The 19,430-nt window shown below is 36.6% G+C and overlaps 1 protein-coding gene across 9 annotated transcripts in view; it reads left to right on the forward strand.

Moving 5' to 3' along the window:
• Positions 1–19,430, forward strand: part of ERBIN (erbb2 interacting protein) — a 114,427-nt gene that overhangs the window by 48,313 nt on the left and 46,684 nt on the right. For all 9 annotated transcript variants that reach the window (XM_056513371.1, XM_056513365.1, XM_056513368.1 and 6 more), the window contains 2 exons: positions 3,409–3,606; positions 6,423–6,540. In XM_056513371.1, the coding sequence (XP_056369346.1) occupies positions 3,418–3,606; positions 6,423–6,540 (307 nt within the window). In that variant the 5' untranslated portion in view covers positions 3,409–3,417. The remainder of the gene's footprint in view (positions 1–3,408; positions 3,607–6,422; positions 6,541–19,430) is intronic.

Here is a 19,430-nt window from a genome sequence, read left to right on the forward strand (position 1 = left end):
AGAATTCAACTTGTTAAATGGCAGAGAAAAATAAGCCATCATAATGTTGTAAGGCTGCAAGACAATTTTGCATTCTTGGATTTAGTGCTTCAGGTGGTCAGATATTGTGGTATAACAGGAAATCAAGTATTTTCTGCCTGCTAGACTTGCCTGTTTTATGGGCAGGAAAAAATCACTATCCTTTGTGTCCCTTTCTATATTCTGTGTGTTTCCTCAAACTTAATATGGAGAAGTTTCTATTTGACCAAAATAAGAAAAGCACATATTGTGTGTGAATCACATTTTCTGTCCTTCATAGTTCTAACAGTGGATTCTCTTCTGTATTTTCTGGTTCCTTTCATCCATTACAGTTTTTCTGCTTGGGCAACTGACCACAAGACGGGTAGACAAAGACAGATAAGAAGTGTGTATGTTTGACCTTTTGGTTTATAAAACATACATTGTAGAGGAGTGGCACTGCAGAATGCTTCCCAGCATCCTGACGCACCTATTTCTTAGTATTGGCAGCCAGCTCTGTTGTTGAACTTTAATGTTAAGCAGTTCTTCTTATATGTGTAGAAATAAAAATGGAACAAACATAAAACCAGAAATTCAGAATTTTGAATTAAATTACGTTGCAGTTTCCTGTCTTCACTTAAATGAAGCTTTCTTGTTTCATTCTGGGTTTTGTAGAGTTACAATTAGATATATGCCCGGGTTGGTCAAACCAGTGCTTTGGGGTATGGTTGTTTACTTGATACTTAAATATGAGTTTTGACTATTTGGGCATAAGATGTGATCTGTGAGTTTAGGTACTTTAAGGGACTGAAGGAGACATGATCCCACACTGTGATTTTGTATAGGCATTTGTTACTAAATCTGTTTACAGTGCTGTGGATGCATGTGATCTTTTACCAGATGTTTCTTCCCCCACACCTTCCAACAGCTCAAGATCTCTCTTACAAACCAAAGGAATAAGTTAGGAAAACTAGGTCTGTGTGGGTTTTGCATTGTTAAGCTTTGAGTTTTGATGCTTCAGAAACAGCAGAGACATGGATGAGTAGGACTCCATGTGAAAAGAGCAGCCACTGAAGAAGAGGGGCAAACAGAGTAATGAATGTTTTTTGAGGGATTGAATGACAAGTAATATCTTTTTTCGTTATTTATATGAAGCATATAGTAAACATCTTAATAATCTGCTTTCAAAATATAGTTCTCAGAAGTTGAAATAGCTGGACAAAGTGAACTTATTGATGGCTTTTCCTGCCGACTTCTGGTAATCAATTCACATGTACAATCTCTGCTTCTAATGCTTGTTTCCATGATGTATGTTCTTCTGTTTATACTCCTGCTTAAAGAGACTGCTGTTGATGCTTCTTTCAAAAGTATTGTGTTTTTCCACAGCTTTGCCATTCTCTGAAGTACTAGCAAAGTGAGACTAAATTTATTTTTTGTCAAAGGCATTTTGTTTTTAGATGTTGGCCAGGGAATTCACCTTGTGCTTTCATGTGCAGCATCAGAGGCTTGGAGAAGGCATGGGTAACTTTGACCCAGTGAGCGCATCAGCTTCCATAGCATCTTTGACATCTGTCTGTGGTTTGCTGGAGGATATCATTCTTGAGCCTGTTCCTGTGAAAGAGGCAGGAGGAGGTTATGCTATCTGTTTTGCTGACTTTCCCATTTTGTGGAAATCCTCAGTGTGATCTTTGCAGTCTCCAAACTCCTTGTATTGCATTACAGTTAAATTTTTTAGATCACTTTTTGTTTGAGTAACATGGCTGCTGTTTTATGGTAAATACTGTGTTCTGATAATCAATGTTGTAACACAATTCTAGCAATATGGAAGCATTGTTAAAAATGAGGTTTTGACATCCCACTATTCTAATGAAGAGTTTTCTTCCATTTTTTTTTTTTTCATGGATGTATATAAAATCTGACTATTCACAGCCTGTGTGATAAATTCTACTTCTGGTTAATGAAAACACTAAAGTATAGCAATCCCTTGATCTGTTGCCATATGAATTATACATACTGTGAAGTATTTGGCAAGCTCAGCTGCACATAGAGGAAAATCCAAGGGTGTTACTTGTTTTTATGTCTTGGTGAGAAAAATGGTCTTGCTAGTGACTTTACATTGTACTGTGGGCATAATACTTTATGCTCTCCCTGTATTACTAACATACTGTCTGAAAGTTGAAATGCAGTCTGCTAAGTGTATCTGAAAGCCTTTTTTAGCACTTGGAGGAGAAAGTTTCCTGTCACTAGTCCAAAAGCTGAAATATAATTTCAGCAGTAAAAAAAAAAAAAAAAAAAAAAAAAAAAGAGATTATAAAAGGCTTATTTTCATTTGGAGTGTTGGCAGTTTGAGAAAATAAATACTTGGTGCTGTTTTGGCAAAATATGTATTTTTAGGCTAATTTCCTGAGGAAATGAAGCTGACATGGTCATGTTGTTTTTCTGTATATGTTGGTCCTTCCTGAAAAATTGAGTCTGTCATCTAATTTCAGACAAACTTGAAACCTGAGGTGACATTCTGAAGATTTTGTGAATCCATTGCTAATTAGAGAGAGACCTAAACTTATGCTGTTCCTGAGGAGAAAAGAGGCAGGAATATGGCTGGTGTATGCTGTCAGTGATTAGCTAGTCAGCACCAGTTAGGTTTGCATTCTCAGGCTGAATAGGGATAATGTAGAAATAATGGAGAATAGAGGGAACTGTTGTAACAATGAGTTCAGGGGAAGAAAGGTACATTCCCATAGCAAGGTGAAGTTTCCTTGTTCCAGTGTGCACAGCAAGAAGTGTTGAAGTTTTCCAAAGGGAATGACGTTGCAAGAAGAGGTCGTGTCGTTGTCTCTGCACTTGGAAGCTTTTCTGTTTAAACTGCAGATAGAACAGTTGATAAAAACTGGTTGTTCGTATTGTATTCTGTCATTAAATGAGGGATTTGAAATTAAACTATGTGAATTTACATGTACAAAAAAAAACCTGATTGGATTTCCTACAGCTACATTTTAATTCTTTGTAGACCGTTGATTTTACTGTGCTAAACAAAAATATCCCACAGACCTTTGTAAAGGTGTGATAAGCTGTGTTGTAAAGATGCAACTGACTGTTCAGAAATGCCAATTTCAAAGTTCTCTGATTCTCTGCAGTGTAGGACTGTGTTAGTTGGTGACAGGTCATAGGCTAAACTTTGACTTCATCTTCTGGTATCTGCAGCTGTGTTAACCCCATTTAATATCATCAGAGTTCTGTTTTTAAAATAAAGTACATGCTCTTCACTGTGTCTCGTGTATACAAATATATATGCAGGTATATATATATGCTACTTCTTTTCAATAATTAGCAGCTGGCTGAAGTTTGAGGAACTGCATGTGGGCATTTCTGAGGTTGTCTTGGTTTTTAAATTGACTGGTTTCCCTTTTACAGTGCCTGAAAATGACAACAAAGCGGAATTTGTTTTTGCGGCTGGTGCCATGCCGCTGTCTGCGTGGAGAGGAGGAAACTGTGACTACACTTGATTATTCTCACTGCAGCCTGGAACAGGTGCCTAAGGAGATTTTTACTTTTGAAAAGACCTTGGAAGAACTGTATTTAGATGCTAATCAGATTGAAGAGCTTCCAAAGGTATGTTGGATGATTTTCCTTTTAGATACACTTATTACATCTTTACTGGCATTGTAGAAGCTAATTGGGACATAGCTTGTCGTTGAAGCAGCCTTGCTAGACTGAAAGTTTATGCATTCCAGCTGGACTATTTTATTGCATGAATTGGAATGAAATTGCTCAAGCAAGAGATCTGGCTCAAAAGAGTTACAAAGCAGAAAAAAACTGACTAATAAATCTATTTCTGTGCACTGAGAAGTGGGTAGGCAACCACTTGCCTTAGTCTAGTCTACAGTTTAATTATCCATGTGATTAGAAAGATTACTTGAACTTTTATCCTTTGTTCCATTTTGGATTTTTTTTATTCTTAAGTGCATGTATGTGTAATAGCCTACACTTGCTTCAAGTTAATGTGTTTTTGAATTAGAATAAGTCATACTTAAAGGCTACTTTCTGAGAAACTAAAGATATTTTCCAGCTTTTAAGTAATATTGGTCATTATTTTTTGCAACCATTTCATTTTTCAAAAGGAAACACTCCCACATATAAATTCAAATACGGCAAAGAACAAGCAGAGAGATTAGGGTGAAGAATGTAGCCAAAATTATTTTTATTCATTTGATCAAAATTTTGGTAATTAAACTTCCATAGAGGAATTGTAGGGGAAGGCCTGTAATACTTGAAATGGTCCTAGCCCATATGGAGCCAGAGTTTCAAGCTGCGTATTCCTTTTCCGTTTTACTTGGTCTTCCAACTCTGAAAAAGGCTTTTAATTAAGTAATTTAAAATATGAAGAGTGTGATACTTATCAGGCCCTCTCTAGTTTTCTGAAACCCTGTTAAAACTTTCCCACTCTCACCTTTCCTCTTTGCCCAGTAGTGTTTTGTGATCTGGCCTTTGTATGACACAATACAACTCTTTTGGGACTGCTTGTCAACCTTATCAATGAAATGACCCATCAGTGTGGCTGTTGGATTTTTTCAGTTGCTCTGAATCTTGTCAGAATTCTAGCTTATTTCAAAAATCAGTTCTTACAGTATAGCTCCTTAATTTAGCTGACTTGTTGAGGGCACAGTATGAGCAAACTGGGGAGAAAGGTTGTGGTAGAGAAGGAATTGACTTTACATGAAATGTTGGTGCATAGTCTCAGCTTCAAAATGGACTGGGCATTTGAAATTATTTCATCCTCCTCCATCCTATATGCTAAATCACATCTGAAAAAGTACCCTGTTTGCTCCAGGTGCCACGTGCATGTGAGCTGAAAAGCTCAAACTGTTAACAGTTTTACTTTTCTCTCTCACTTTGATGTTTGGAATAAATTAGAAATAAAATAGCCTTTAATTATGTGGCTTCCTGCATTTACTACTAGTAATTATGAATATGTAAACACTAAAAAAGAGTAACAAAAACTCCAAGTCAACATCATTCTTCCTTCCCCCTCTTTTCCTTTGGGGATCTTCCAATTCCTTGTGCTGCATGTGACTTGACCTGAGTTGTCAGAGAAATTTCTAATGATTCCAAGAGTTTAGATTATTGCTTTCCAGGGAAGGAGTTTAGGTATATATTCTTGTAATAAGAGAATGGCTCCAAAACACATGAGCTCATCAAAGTATCATAACTCTTCAAAGCCTTAATGACAAATAAGTTTTAACAGACATTTCTGAAGAATTGGAAATAGCAGGAGACTAGTTAAAGCTCATTCCTTTAACTGTCCATCTTGCTAATTCATGTCTGCTTTTGTTCTGGGATGGTATATGCAAATTTTACAAAATGGGGCTTGTTCAGTCTCTGGTTTAAATAATGCCCTCGCAGTTGAGAGAGACACAAAATTTTGGTTAAACTAAGCCCATTGGTATGATAGTGATTGGAATAATTTTTTAGTCAATGAACACTTCCTGGTTTTTTATGATCTTTTCTCAGAATACCAAAAGAGAAAATCACTATGTCAAGGTATTTATGAATGATCTTATCCAAAGTTGTCACGAAAGGAATACTCATCATGAATTGTTCAGATTAATATTTTCAACTGTTTTCTTAGACATATTTATTTTCTACTATGTGTAAGTTTCCTGCATACCTATTGAGGTTTTTTCTTCCATTACGTTAAGATTATTAGCCCTACTTTGTCCATTTGTAAAGCTTTTGAGGAAGAATCTCTAGGTACCCTGCATTTTAGAAGAGACCTGGCTCTGAGCTTTATCTATTTGATAAAGATGGTAATAGAAGTGTACAAAAGAGATTAGACAGTTTTCTGTATCCCTAACTTGAACTTTGACTAGTTACAATTTTTTCACTAGTTTTCAAGTTTCCTTCAACTTTTTTGGAGTTTTTTCATAGTTAAGGTAGGAAGAGATAATGGGAAAAAGTATTGGAAGACATGTCAAAATGAAATTTATACTTTTAGTGGAGGTGAATACCTACTGAAATCCTGTGTTCCAGAAAGACTTGATGTTAAAAGATGTGTCTATCAATTTTTGTTTCTTTCTGGAATAAACTCTAGTTACCTCTGTGGTGCCACATGGCATGTCTGTCATAGAAAATACTTTGCAATGTTTGCAGGTCTGTATGTAACTACAGGTTACAGTCTCTGAGATCCTGGAAGGAATTTTTAGGAAGTATTAAGCACAGCTGCTGCCTTGTGACTTTTTCTTGCTTCCTTAAGCATTGTAATATGCGTCAATTTTCAATGAAACTAGTTAAAAATTTTCCATAGTCAAAAACGCGAAATAACCTGCTTTTCAGGCCATGAAGTAGAAGTTTAAAGGGGTTAAAAAAAAAAAAGCTGTATAGAGAAAACTGAGAGAAAATAATATTCACTTTTTTCTTTGTTTCAATAGCAACTTTTTAACTGTCAGTCTCTACACAAGCTGAGTTTGCCAGACAATGATCTAACCACATTGCCAGCATCCATTGCAAATCTCATTAATCTCAGGGAACTGGATGTCAGCAAGAATGGTAAGTCATTTTGCTTATTGTATTGAGGTAACTAAAAGGCAAATCACCATTGACAGTACAAAGACACTAGTGAAACTATAATTTCTAGAAGCTATAAAGCTAGTAAATTTAAAATTACTACTCTAAATCCCTGCTTACAATAAGATGCTCTTTTATGATCTGATTATGATATTTAATTGTATCTCTTAGATTGGTTTGCACTGTCTGGCATTTTATATTCTCTCAAAATACTTAAGTTCAAATGTTAGTTTTAGTCATTATACTGAGAGTTTGCACAAGAACTTGTACATTTTGCTGGATTTTATTTCATGGTGGTTGAATATTGGTTTTGGTTTATTTTAATAAGCTGTTGGAATATTGTAGTATAGTAGGACTTGGCTTTGCTGTCCTGCTCTGGAGATGGTAACTTCTGTTGTGTGGGGAAGTGTCTTTATGTGTCCATAGACATGACTTGGTTTACTTGTCTGACTTGTTAAAAATCTATCATTCTGTGTGAGTCAGACTTTTATAAGTTACGTTGTCAGCCAGGTATTGTATACCTGGGGTTTTACTAATGGTGTTGCTTTGGTAAACTGGCAGATGTGTGCAACTGTGAGGAAATTAAGATGATGTTGTCATCCAACATAGTTGTGTGACTTATTTGAGAGGGAAGTTGAATCATGCTAATTTAGGAGAATAGAAGAGCTTTGTCTTACTAATTTAAAGTTAATTAAGAGGATACCTCATAGAAATAATACTTGAACATAAGAATTGTGTAAACATTATTGCATAAAGATGTTGTCATTCGATTTATTGTTTTATTTGGGGTGCTAAGTAATTATGACTTCACGATGAGAAGTTCTGCTTTACTAAGAAGGCATTCCAGCTTTTGAGGTGTTGGTATTTTCCTTGAGTGTTTGTTTTAGTCCAGTCTGTACTTAAACTGTTACTGTATTATCTTTACTTAATGAAGACAGAATTTAATGTGATAAATTGACCTGATTGTTACTGATCTGTTCCTGGTACTAGTGGATTGATAGTCTTTCTTAAATAACACTGGCCTTAAACTGTCACAGTAAAACACAATAGAGAAAGAATCATCTTTTTGTCCTGGACTGTTGAAAGTATTAACTGTTTGAAACACAAGTTCTCAAAAGCAGCAAAAGGGGATTTGAGTGCTGCTGTTGGCAAATTCCATAGCTCATAAATCAACAGCTGAAGCCAGGGAGCTACTTGTCTGTCTAAAATATCATGGCTCTGGACTAAGCCTACAGAGTACAGTGCTGAAAGAGCACTTGTTCCTCTGACGACATGATATGCTATCGCAGTAAACTATGAATCTCTGTTTTCTAGAGGCTGGGTTTTTTTTTAACCATTCAGAGAAATGGCAGGGGTACAAGCTTATTTAAACTATTATCATGTGCCTGGTGTCAGACTTATCACAATTTGGATAGCTTCTCTGACTAGTGTAGCACATGAAAAATAGTTCTGAGGTCACCAGCTTGTTTACTGGGGACATCTTGTCTTCCAGTAGTTCTAAAGCCTCCACAAAATTTAAAAAAAAAACAAATTAGAGTTCCTGTTTGTTCCTGATGGGTGAAATAAGAAATAGTGCTCTTTATTCTGTAATAAAAAGACCTCATTTGTTGGCATAAGTGCCTTTCCCTTTCTCTTTAGCTCTCCACTGTTGCAACCATGGAAGATTTTTCTCTTGACAACTGCAAGCCTTGTGTCTGTTTTTTTGTGTCCACCCTTGTATCTGTTTTTCTCTCTGCAAGAATTTACTGCTCACTTTCTCATTGTTCTGATGGGTGTCTATAATAGGGGCAAATAGGAGGTATTTTTTACTACTTTTCTAAGAGTAGTAAAATTTGTCAAAATCTGTTATTCTTCCTTTTTCTATTATATCTCTAAAAAATGGAATATGGAAGCAGTGGACTTCTGTGGAAATAATGGCTTTCCTTTAGTTTATAAAAAACCCATAATTAGTTGAGATTAGTCCCCAAAAGTGCAGGATGATGAGAGATGGCAAATTCTAAAACTTCAGTGGTTTTCAGATTCCTGTGGTTGTGGCAAGTGTGAATGGTGGTATTTTTCTTGGGGTATTGATCTACCGTTAAGTGTTTCCTTCTGAGATGGATTGGGCTAAATCATAAAGTGCAGATGCCTTGACATCAAATATGCACTTATTTTTAAAGGTTGTATTTTTAGAAGGATAGCTAAACTGTAGTTTTCAAATACCTATACATATGAAATATGATACACATAAAATATTTGAGCTGTTTCTGGCATAGACATAATCAAATGTATTGACCAAAGTGTTTAATTTTCTAAAGAGCTGATAGGAAAATGAAAAACTAAGCTTCAAATTTAAAATGTTTCCAAATTACTTAATGAATTGCAATCTGGCTCACAGAGTGAGACTGGTCACATGGGAGACCATCTAGTTGTCCGAGTAGAATTATATGCATATATATGTGTGCGCTTAATATTTGATGTTTAGATGAAAGATCAAAATCGCAGAAGTTTTTCAAGGTAGCAGATTTGTTACATGAAAGGTGTTAGTCCAAGAAAGCAATCTTAATGGTTCTTCAATAGGACATGAAAAATCTTTCTCTTTTAATTTCTGGCCTAAATACACACAATAAATAAAACTGTATAACAGAGACACAACAGATGTGCAAATGCTGATACTTAAGAATATTTAATAATGTTTTATCAGGACAAGGATTCATCTAATCTAGTGTCCTGTCTCCAACAGTGACCAAAAGTAGAAGCCTAGGAAAAAATTAGAAAAATACAGGAAGCCAGGAGGCATGCGTGTTTCCCTGTACGCTCCCAGTGTGCAGCACCTTCTCTGTATTGGGGCTCCTTGAGCCAGACAGGGTGGTTTTTTTTATTTACAAATCTTCATTTGACTACTTCTCTGTCAGTTTATCTGCTGTTTGAAGTGATGTATGTTTTGAGACGTTCTGAGTTAGAGTGCAAGCCTTTAATGGCTGTGAGTTGGGGAGCACACAGAAGTCTTTGTACAAGAGTGTGGTCTGAAATTTTATTATTTATGTATTATCCATGGCTGCTGAAGTGGTCATGGTGTGAGTGTAGCCTAAAAATACCAAACTGCTGCTCTATGTGTAGCAAGCACCAACTAGAGTTAGTCTTAACTCTGCTTTTATTGTTGGTAGTAGTCAATAAATTCTGTAGCTTTTTGGTGATGAGGACATGCACTGTCCTTTTATGGCATTTTAATCTGATTCCCAAGGCTACTGTGAACCTTTAATATCAGAAGTATTTTATTGCTTCTTTCCGGATACACCTCAGCTTTGAAATTTTTAGCTGAAGCGAAAAACTTGTGCTATCCCAGTCACAAAGATGAAATGATACTTGAACAAATGGTTCAATAAATAAACTGCATTCCTATGTAAGAAATTGCATCCTGCACTATACAAAGCATTGAGAGATGCCTTTTCTTCCACCCCTATAACATGATGAGTTACATCTTAAAGATAAGTTGCAGCATACAGAATGTGAGAACAGTGTAGAAAAATTAGTTTCAATTAATGTTATATTTATGAGGCTAAAGGAGATCAAGCACTTTTAATCCTTTATGGCCAATTTGTGTATGTATTGACAACTGTACAGGAAAAAAACCCCACCCTCCAAAAAACCCTGCAATGCCACTCTTCACCTCTAAATCAGCATCTTTCAGGGTTAAACTTTAGGGAACAATCATTTGCTTGTGACTCTGGCATGCCAGCCTTAGCATGCATCTGGGGCAATGTGGAAGGCTGTTAGGTAAATATTTTTGCTTCTTCAAGAAGGGGTAAACATTTATGTGCAGTATCTGATAGTGTATCTAAATGTTATATAGAAGAGTTACCTTCACAGGTTACTAGAATCAAGTCATTTGAAAGGCTGAAACATAGGATGAGGTGACTGCCAGGAAAATCAGGCTTTCCTAGAAGCTTGGGAAATGCACTTGAAATTGCTTGTGTCTGTGGGGTTAGTCTATTGGGAAACAGTGAGATGACCTCCTTTTTTCTGCATGCAGGTAGTGAAAGAAAATGGTTCAATTTTTAAGTTCCTTATTATTCAGGCCTTTGGAGGTAACATTACCTTCAATAGTCTCTTAGATATGTCTTTCATAGTGATATTACAGCAAATTTACTCATGTCAGTTTGTTAATCTGTATTACTTTATGGAAAAATAGACAAGCTAAACTTAAGAAAACACTCCCCTCTCCTCACCCCTCTGCCTTCAGGCATATCTGCCTATAAAGTTATTCCAGTAATTTTAAAGAATTTTTGTTAACAGATGCAAATTTAGATCAAATATGTTTTCTTCAATGTTCTAAAATAATCTGTTGATTTGGCAAACTATCTTTTATATGCTCTGTGCCAGAAGTTGTGGAATTGGAGAATGAGAATTCAAGGAACTATCCAGTTTTGTGTTGCCCATCTGGTACGTTTAGGAATATAGCTTTTCTAAGGAATTGAGAATTATTCATAGTAATAGAGGGAGACAGATCGAAGTTTTATTTTCTGCAGGAAGTAGTAAGACCCTGAATACAAAGTAACTTGCTGTAAATTTGCTGTTTCTCTGCTTATATTGACTGAGAGGCCAAATCATCCATGATAGTGAAATAAAAGATAATTGATTTGCTGCAGAGTTCTGAGTTAGCTCTGTGGTAGTGTATCACTGTATAGGTGCTCTAAATGTTGGCAGCCCTTCTATTTCAAGTCTTTTTTCAAGTGTTTGTAGTACTTTTTCTTAAATACTTTGTCTTATTGAAGGTACCGAAAAGAATCTGTCTATTCACAATAGAACAATCTCTGTGTGTAAGAGAGGATGCGAATTGAATGAAATTTGAATGTGAAATTTGAATGAATGTATCTAAAATCTGAAGTATGTTTATTAAAAATTTCTTCCTGGACTCAAAATGAATGTTTGTAACACAAGAAAAGGTATTGTAAAAGTAATTACGGGGTTTGTAGATGTGGATTTATGTGTAAAGACAGAATAGAATAGGATCGTAGAATAGATTTGTGTTGGAAGGAACTTCAAAGATCATTTAATTTCAACTCCCTTGAGAGGCAGGGACATTTTTCTCTGGACCAGGTTGTTTCGAGTCCCATCCTACCCAACCTTAAATATTTCCAGAGGAGGAAGCATCCACAGCTTCTCTGGGCAGCCAGTTTTCACCACCCTCACAGTAAAGACTTTCTTCCTAGCATCAAATCTAACGTAGTCCCATCCACCCAATGTCTTGTCACTACTTGCTCTTTTAAGAGGTTCTTCTTCACCTTTCTTGGATGACCCTTCAGGTACTGGAATGCCATAACTAGGTCACTCTGAATATGACTATACTAATTCAGTAGAATTCTTATCTTCTGGATCTTAACTACCTATCCTAGATTCTCCTATCTCCAGAGCATCCTAACTATTTTTAGGGGCAGACTGGTAGCACAGAGAACATTCTTTCTCCTGCTCTGAGCCGAGACAACAGTCTGTTCTCCTTGCCTTGTAAATTAGCTGATCCTACTTGCTTGGGTTGGATGTTAACTTACTTTCAGCTCCCAAGGATTTAAGGGAGGGATATCACACTGCCTTTAATACTAGCATCAGTGGCCTGCTCAGATTTCCAGCTGGTACACTGCCTAGTGAGCGTTCTATGCAATGAAGCTGGTTTATCATGACACTCAACTCTGTCTTTAGATTCTAGTGGGGCTCCCAGATTCTGGTGTTCCCTGCAGCTGAGGTTTTGGATGGTTCTCTGAGATTTCAGGAGGTCTGTAGATGTAGGCACGTACTTTAGGAGGCTGTGACCTCTCTTGGGTTTCATGCTCAGCATAGCTGTTGCAATGGGTAGACACCAATTTTGCTGCCAAAAAGGTTTGCTGCATGTTGACCACTCAATAGGATGGAGTGGTTCCTCCTCTGTGCCCTTCCTCATGAGCTGCCATGCAAGACCCCTGCACCACTTCCTTCTGAAGCCACAGTCCTAGTCACTTGCACTCACTGGACCCATTTAAGTCTCCCATGTTTGCTTGCCCCTAGCTATTTATTCCTTTCTCCACTGCAGAGCTGCTCTCTCTCACTTGACTGAACTGCTGGGACTTGGCTTTTCCTGTCAGTCCTGATGGGTGTCTCAGCTGTCACTCAGTTTTTCCCTGACTCCAGGATCCCCCTGCCCAGCTCAAACCTAGTACTTAGCTGCCCAAACTTACCGTAGCCACTGGTGGTGTCACCACTGTCACTATGCACCTCGCAAATTTGCCAAAGGAGAAACTTGAACCTTTTTTTGTAACAGGGTATGTATGCTTTGAGTGACAGTTGTCATGTAGTAGCTAAAAGTGACTAGATGCACAGCACACAATTTGCAGTACAGGGTAGTAGGGGACAGGGCAGGGAAAAGCAAAGCAGCTTCCAATGGTTAAGTTTTGAGCACCTCTGGGTACTTGACAGCATTCCATCCATGAATTAGACATGATTGAAAACCATGTAACCTTGGAACTTGTCCAGAATAGCATTATGGCCACAACTGTTGTCAACGACTCCCCTAGTGTTCCACATTTTGCAATTTTACTCTGCCCTGGCATGTTCTGGCTTATGTAAATTATTGTCAGGCACACCTTCAAGAAGCCTGGCTGAATTACTCAAGAATTACTGAATCCTTTTTTTTTTTTTCACAGATCAGATATTGAGAAACCTGTCTTGCTACTCATATTGCTTCTCATTTACATTATGTAAGAGACATGGCTAGAACAGGCCTAGAGAGACCTTATTCTAAAAACTGAGGAAGGTTTGAGGAGGAATGCTTAGGAGACTTAGGTGTTTCCTGCACTGTCTTAGCTGTGTTGGTACATGTGTGTAAAAGCAAAAAAAAAAACCCAAACCAATAAACCCGAACACTGTAATTGGAAAGGTGTTACTGCTGTCATACCAGGTGACCCTTGCATCTCATATAAACCTGAGATGCTGGTGGGTCTGCAACTAGCTGCAAGGAAAGAATATGGGAAGGGGAATGAATGAATGTTCAAAAAAGAAGGATGGGTGAGTCAGTACTGTGCATTGAATTGTTTGGGTTCTAATACCCTGCTTACTTTGAATAATGAAAAGCACTGGTTATAGTTCAGAAAGTATGCAGCAATCCCATGTTAAAGTAAAATTAGACTGTGACTAATACTATAAGTTTTCAGTTTAAAACTTCAGATTTTGCAAACAGATTTTTCATATTCTTTGGAAGATTTGTGGCATATCTTCTTAAAATACTTTGCTGTGTTAAATCCATATGGGCTTGAAGGACAGTTGTAGCATAGGCCTGAGGGGAAGAACAAACAACAGCTTCTCTTTTTGTGGTGGAGCTGCTTGCCTAGAAGTTAGACCCAGGATAAACAGACTAGCTGAAGGAAGAAAGTAGGTAATTTGTGTTCATGCAAACTGAACCTCTATGTTTGCCTCTGTGTTCTTTATACTTGCAAAGGTGCAGAGTGGAGTAAGTGCACAGCAGCCTGTGGCTTCATGTATTTTGCTCCAAGAGAGCTTTTCAGTGTGCCTGTTGTTTGGAGAGAAATTTTTTTCCCCTTACATTGTCTACAGACTGAGAGATCTAGCTGCAGACTCCTTTGGGAACATCACCTATAGGGCTTCTAGAGGTCTCACATGTGTTGGTTTTCTTGCTCTGCATTTTAGGGATGGAGCCAATATTTTTTCCTTGCGCCTATTTAAGCTTATTTATATTTTTTCTGTGTAAGAAGAGGTCTAACTCTCTACAAATAGTACTACAAATCAGTAGGGACTGCCACTTCAGTATAGCAGTGATGGTTTCTATAACTGATGTTTGGACATGCTAGTTTTAGCATTTGTTTCTGAATTAAGGTATTACCACAGCATGAGCCAAAGTGCAAGCCCCTATCTGCATTAGGACTGAAGCAGAAACATACAGGGCTGTCAGCACTGAGATCCATTGCAGTCAAGGATTGTGCCAACAGTGGATCTGACTTGCACAATTTTCTGTAGATATGGAACTGTCAGTGTTTGAGTGGAAAAAAACTTACCTGATGAAAAGAAAAAATTGTCTCAGTTTTTCTCCTGCTCTTCAAGTTACACTGGCCCTAGTGATAGGAGAGAATTGTGCTGTGTGGGGGAGGAGATGAGTTGAACTTAAGATGGTGAGGGGGAACCCAATTATACTTACAGCCTTAATTCAGGCCGAAGCACTTTTGAGCACACTTCCTGTGACAGGCCATGCAAGAAAAAAAAAAAAAAACACCAAAGCAAAACATCATTGCTCCCCAAGCAGTTAGAAATCAGGTGAAATTCTGTATTTAAGTCATGTTATGTTATCAAGAACTGAGGTTGATTACCTCCAGATTTTTGACTGTTGACCCGAAATCCCTCTATGACCTTTTTGGTATGTCCTCTAGACATCTGCCACAGCTGGTCTTGGACCATGATTGAATACCACAAGGTTAGATGGTGAGGTTTTGCCAAGCAGAGTTCTGAATGATGGATGCTTTCTGCTTTTGGCGTAATCCAGACAAGAATTTTAAATTCTTCTTTTGTACCTCTATGCCAAATTTTCTTAAACATTCTTTCAGATTTGGGTTTTTTTTGTTTGTTTTTTTTTTGTTTGTTTGTTTGTTTGTTTGTTTGTTTTTTTGTTTTTTTGTTTTTTTTTTTTGTTTGTTTGTTTGTTTGTTTATAACTTTTGTTTGGTCTTTTTGTTTGTTGTTTTGGTGGTTCATTTTTGTCTTTTTGTTTTGAGGTTTTACAGTGGGGGTTTTTTGTTGGTGGGTGGTTTTTTGTTTGTTTTCTGTTTTGGTTGGTTGGGTTTATTTGTTTGGGGTGATGGGGTTTTGTTGTTGTTGTTGTTGTTGAGGGAGGTTGGCATTGTTTTAGATAGAAATTGGCCAGTGAGTTTAAAAGTGCTTGAAATCTGGGAAAACAGGGAGGAAAGAACAGAGTAGTAAATGCTAAAAGCTATTACATAAATCTAACTTTTGTGGTAAACTGCACTACAGGAAGAACTTTGCTCACAATTCAGTTTGGATCTGGTGGTTAAAGATGACCAGCAAATTGTGTTTTCTCCTGCTGTGCTCTGCAAATGTTCACAACCACAGGCATGATGGTTTGTATTTTTTTGCAAAACAGTGAGTTGGGCATAGTGATTGTTACCATGTAAAGTACAAATTTAATGATATGTTGAAGAACCTGTCCATATAATGCTTTTCTATGAAAGTGGAATAAGACTGCAACAGATCAGGTGATTTGTTGCACTGTCTTCTGTAATCCGTGAGTATCAGCGTACAGAGAAAGGAGTAAAAACCCTGAAAGAAAAATAGGATTTAGAAAGGAATGTGGATCTCAATTTGTGGTTTTCATCTAAGGGGAGGTTCATGGAAGGATTAAGTTGGCTATCAAATTGATTAATTAGCACAGTGTTAAGTATGAGTGAAGAAATATGTGGTCACAGAATCCCTTGAGATTTGCTGAGCTTCCATAATGGGGAAGAAGATTCAGAACATTGATGAAAAGCAGAAAAACAAGCAACAATTCCTCTTAGAAAAGCATTCTTTACAACCCCGTTTTCCTTCTCTCATCTTTTTCTCATGTCTCTCTGCCTTCTTATTGATTCTTCTTTCTGCTTGCTTTTTCAAATTTTTCTTGGTGGGAGAAATGAAAGAATACTACTCCAACAATAACTGCAGGTTTCTAGCACACAGGAGAACTATAGCTGAGGAAAAGGAGTGGTCAGAACATTGTTATATAGCCAGTCAGTAAATGCAACATCCTATCACGATGTAGAGAGTAGCAATCTTCTTGTATTTTTTTTTCCTAGCTTCTAAATGTGTATTACAAATAACAGGTATATTTCATGCTGTCATTCTCAATATTCTGCTCTTTTGTATGGTGGCTGTTTATCTGTATTGAAGTACAGTAGGGAGGTTGGTTAAGACAGTATGTACCATAATGATTTTGGCTTGAAGAAAAAGCAAAATTAATTTCCCAGGCTCCCTCATTGTTAGGTTTCTCATATCAGTTGAATTTCTTTTGTTAATTTGTTGTTAAAACTGTTGCTGCCTCTTGCCCAAGGCATAGTCAGACAGGGGACTTCTGTAGTGTTCTCTGATTATGTATAAAAACATGCTGATTTAACATGTCTGTATTTGGATAGCTAATATTTTATTTGGCTGTTCTTTTGAGTAAGCTAACATTGACATTCTCCCCTCTCATAGACGTGCTATGTATTTTGGTTTTCAGGTAGTTATCACAAATTTAAGCTTTCTGTGCTTCCATGAGTTCATGACACAGACAGTGGAAACTAATGTTAATATTGCAAACATAAAGTTTAATGTGTTGGATTAGCGCAGTCTTTCATCCAAGGACCAAGCCAAGGCCAGTAGTGAAACCATCTCTCAGAAAAACTAAGCTTAGAGAATCTCTGAGCATGATTCAAACAGCAAAACTAAGGGCACAGAGTGAGTCTGAGACACAGCTCAGCCTCCAAGGATGAGCTTAGCAGTGGTTTACTCTGATTAATGTAAATGCTTATTTTAAGAAGGGAAAATTTGTATCCTCAGCAATAAAGAGGTCTTGATTTTTTTTTTTCAGACACCAGAAGTTCTCTTCATAAAAATCATCTGTAACTTCATTTCTACAGGCTCAGGGTATTGTGTCATGTTAGCTGCTTTCCAAGTATGAATATTCTTTTTGCTGAAAGAGGTTTATTGCTACAACTGGAATTAAGATCATGTATATTTAAGTTTCATGGAAGTGTGTTTCTCTTTATATTAAGAATATATGACAGCAGTAGATAAGGTACAGTTCTAGTCTCTTTGGTAGTTTCCTAATCTTTCTTGGACTTGAAAATAGCATTACTGCTTTACAGAAATTAAACTTTATAACATTATAAGTAATTACCTTTTTAGTTTTGATTTTGTACTGAGTAATGAAATTAATTAAATTAGTATCACATTGCCATCTTCTGCTTTGACTCCACTCACAGACCCAGTAAACTTCATATGGCTGAACTCACACACACACTCACATGCACATATATATTATTATATATTATTATGTATTATTATATGTTATATATTATATAATAAATATATATTACATAAATATAATGTATTCTATATTATGTCATACATATATATTAAATTTATTAAAAGCTATATTTTTATTTACACCTTTGCATATGCTTGAATACGCATGTTACTCAGAAGGTGTCAGAAATGTTGGCCTGTGTTACCACTGATGGTTCTGTTCTTCCGGTCCCTTCTGTTTTTGAAGTAACTTTAGCAAGTTATTTCCTAAAAATGTCCATGATACTTAGATGTACTTAAACACCTGGATTAACTTTGGAATGTCATGTGTTTTTCCTTGCCTTTTACCTTTCAGTAACAGAGTACAGTACCTGCTATGAATCAAAAGTAATAGTTTCAACAGTAGTATGACAAACAAGTTCCTGTCAAGAAAGACCTAAAAGTCTAGCTTGAAAGAAATGGTGTTGCTACTTTAGTTAAATTTGTGGAGAAGTCAGTACAGTGGCTTTGCCACTCATTATCACCAATTGCATAAAGTTTGTATTTTGTTACTGCTTTTCTTGTTTACTGCCATCTATTAAGTCCTAATATATCAGGTCAGTCTTGTTACTGCACAAACATAGAATTAAGCTAACGTCAAATATTCTGCAATTTCTTATCTAAGTAAAAATATTACTTAGCAGTTGATGCTTTACCACACGTTCTCATAACAGGTACATGAAGTTTCACCTGCCAACCTGAAGGAGAAGTGATGCTGCCTTTGTCTTTCTCTTTGCAGCTGAACTATTAATGGCGTTCAAATAGCATGAAATTTTGTGCTCTCACTAATCTACAAACAAGTGTTCACAGGGTATAGTTCCTTCTTAGTGGTTTTGTTCCCTGGGTTCAGTTGCACTTTCCACATACCTGATAAAGCACTCAAAAACACAATTACAGGCATTAACTCAAAGACAAAGAGCTAAGGTTTGATATCTGTAAAAAAAAGAAAACAAATTTTTAAACTAGCATTATTTACTAACATACGGGGGTTTTGTTGCTGCAAACAAGTGTGTTCTTAATCCAAGTAGAAAGATACCAGTATGAATAGTTATTGTATTTAGGATAAATATTTTTAAAACAAAGACACCTGTCCCAGGGTATACGAACATATTGCAAAAGCAACTGCAGTTGTGATAGCACTGGTTTTATTTTAATTTTTTTCATGGTATATATAGTAAAGAGGGAAGTAAAGTTTTGCATGGTGGAACGATTCAGTACTGATTTTCTTCTGATGTGGTGAATACGTGTCATATTCAAGACCTGCTTTATCCGTTTCTGACAAATTCAGATTTGTATTTGTGGAATGCAGCTCCACTCTGGCATTTTTAGAGATAACCTTGGGAAAAAAGGAGCTTACTTATTGTTTTAAGTTTCAAACAGAAGTGTGCCTGGAGCATTTTTTGTCTTCCTTTCAAATGATCTAGAAGCTAAGGGCAAGCATATGTCACATTTTGGGATGGATATCTGATAGTTCAGAACTGTGAAGCTGTAAAAATACTTAAATATTTGAAGCCTTACCATTTCACCTGGGTGTTATACAAGCCATGGATTTGATAAACAGATCCTGTTGGAAACTTCATGCTACTGTGCGTTTGCCTTTTTAAAAATAAATGATGTTGGGACTGAGGTTCTCATCTTAATTGCATTCCAAAGCATAAGTACTTCCATATATGGCAGTAAGCAATGGGAATTAGTGTACTGTGTGTTTGTAGCTTGGTGAGCTTCCTGCTAACCTGAAACATGAAAAACTTTAGGAATAGTATAGTAAAAAAAATTATATTGTGTTAGAGTATTTCTTTAATGAAAACTCTATATAAAATG

Source organism: Oenanthe melanoleuca, chromosome Z (assembly GCF_029582105.1).
Source record: "Oenanthe melanoleuca isolate GR-GAL-2019-014 chromosome Z, OMel1.0, whole genome shotgun sequence".
In the NCBI taxonomy this organism is placed as follows: Eukaryota; Metazoa; Chordata; class Aves; order Passeriformes; family Muscicapidae; genus Oenanthe; species Oenanthe melanoleuca.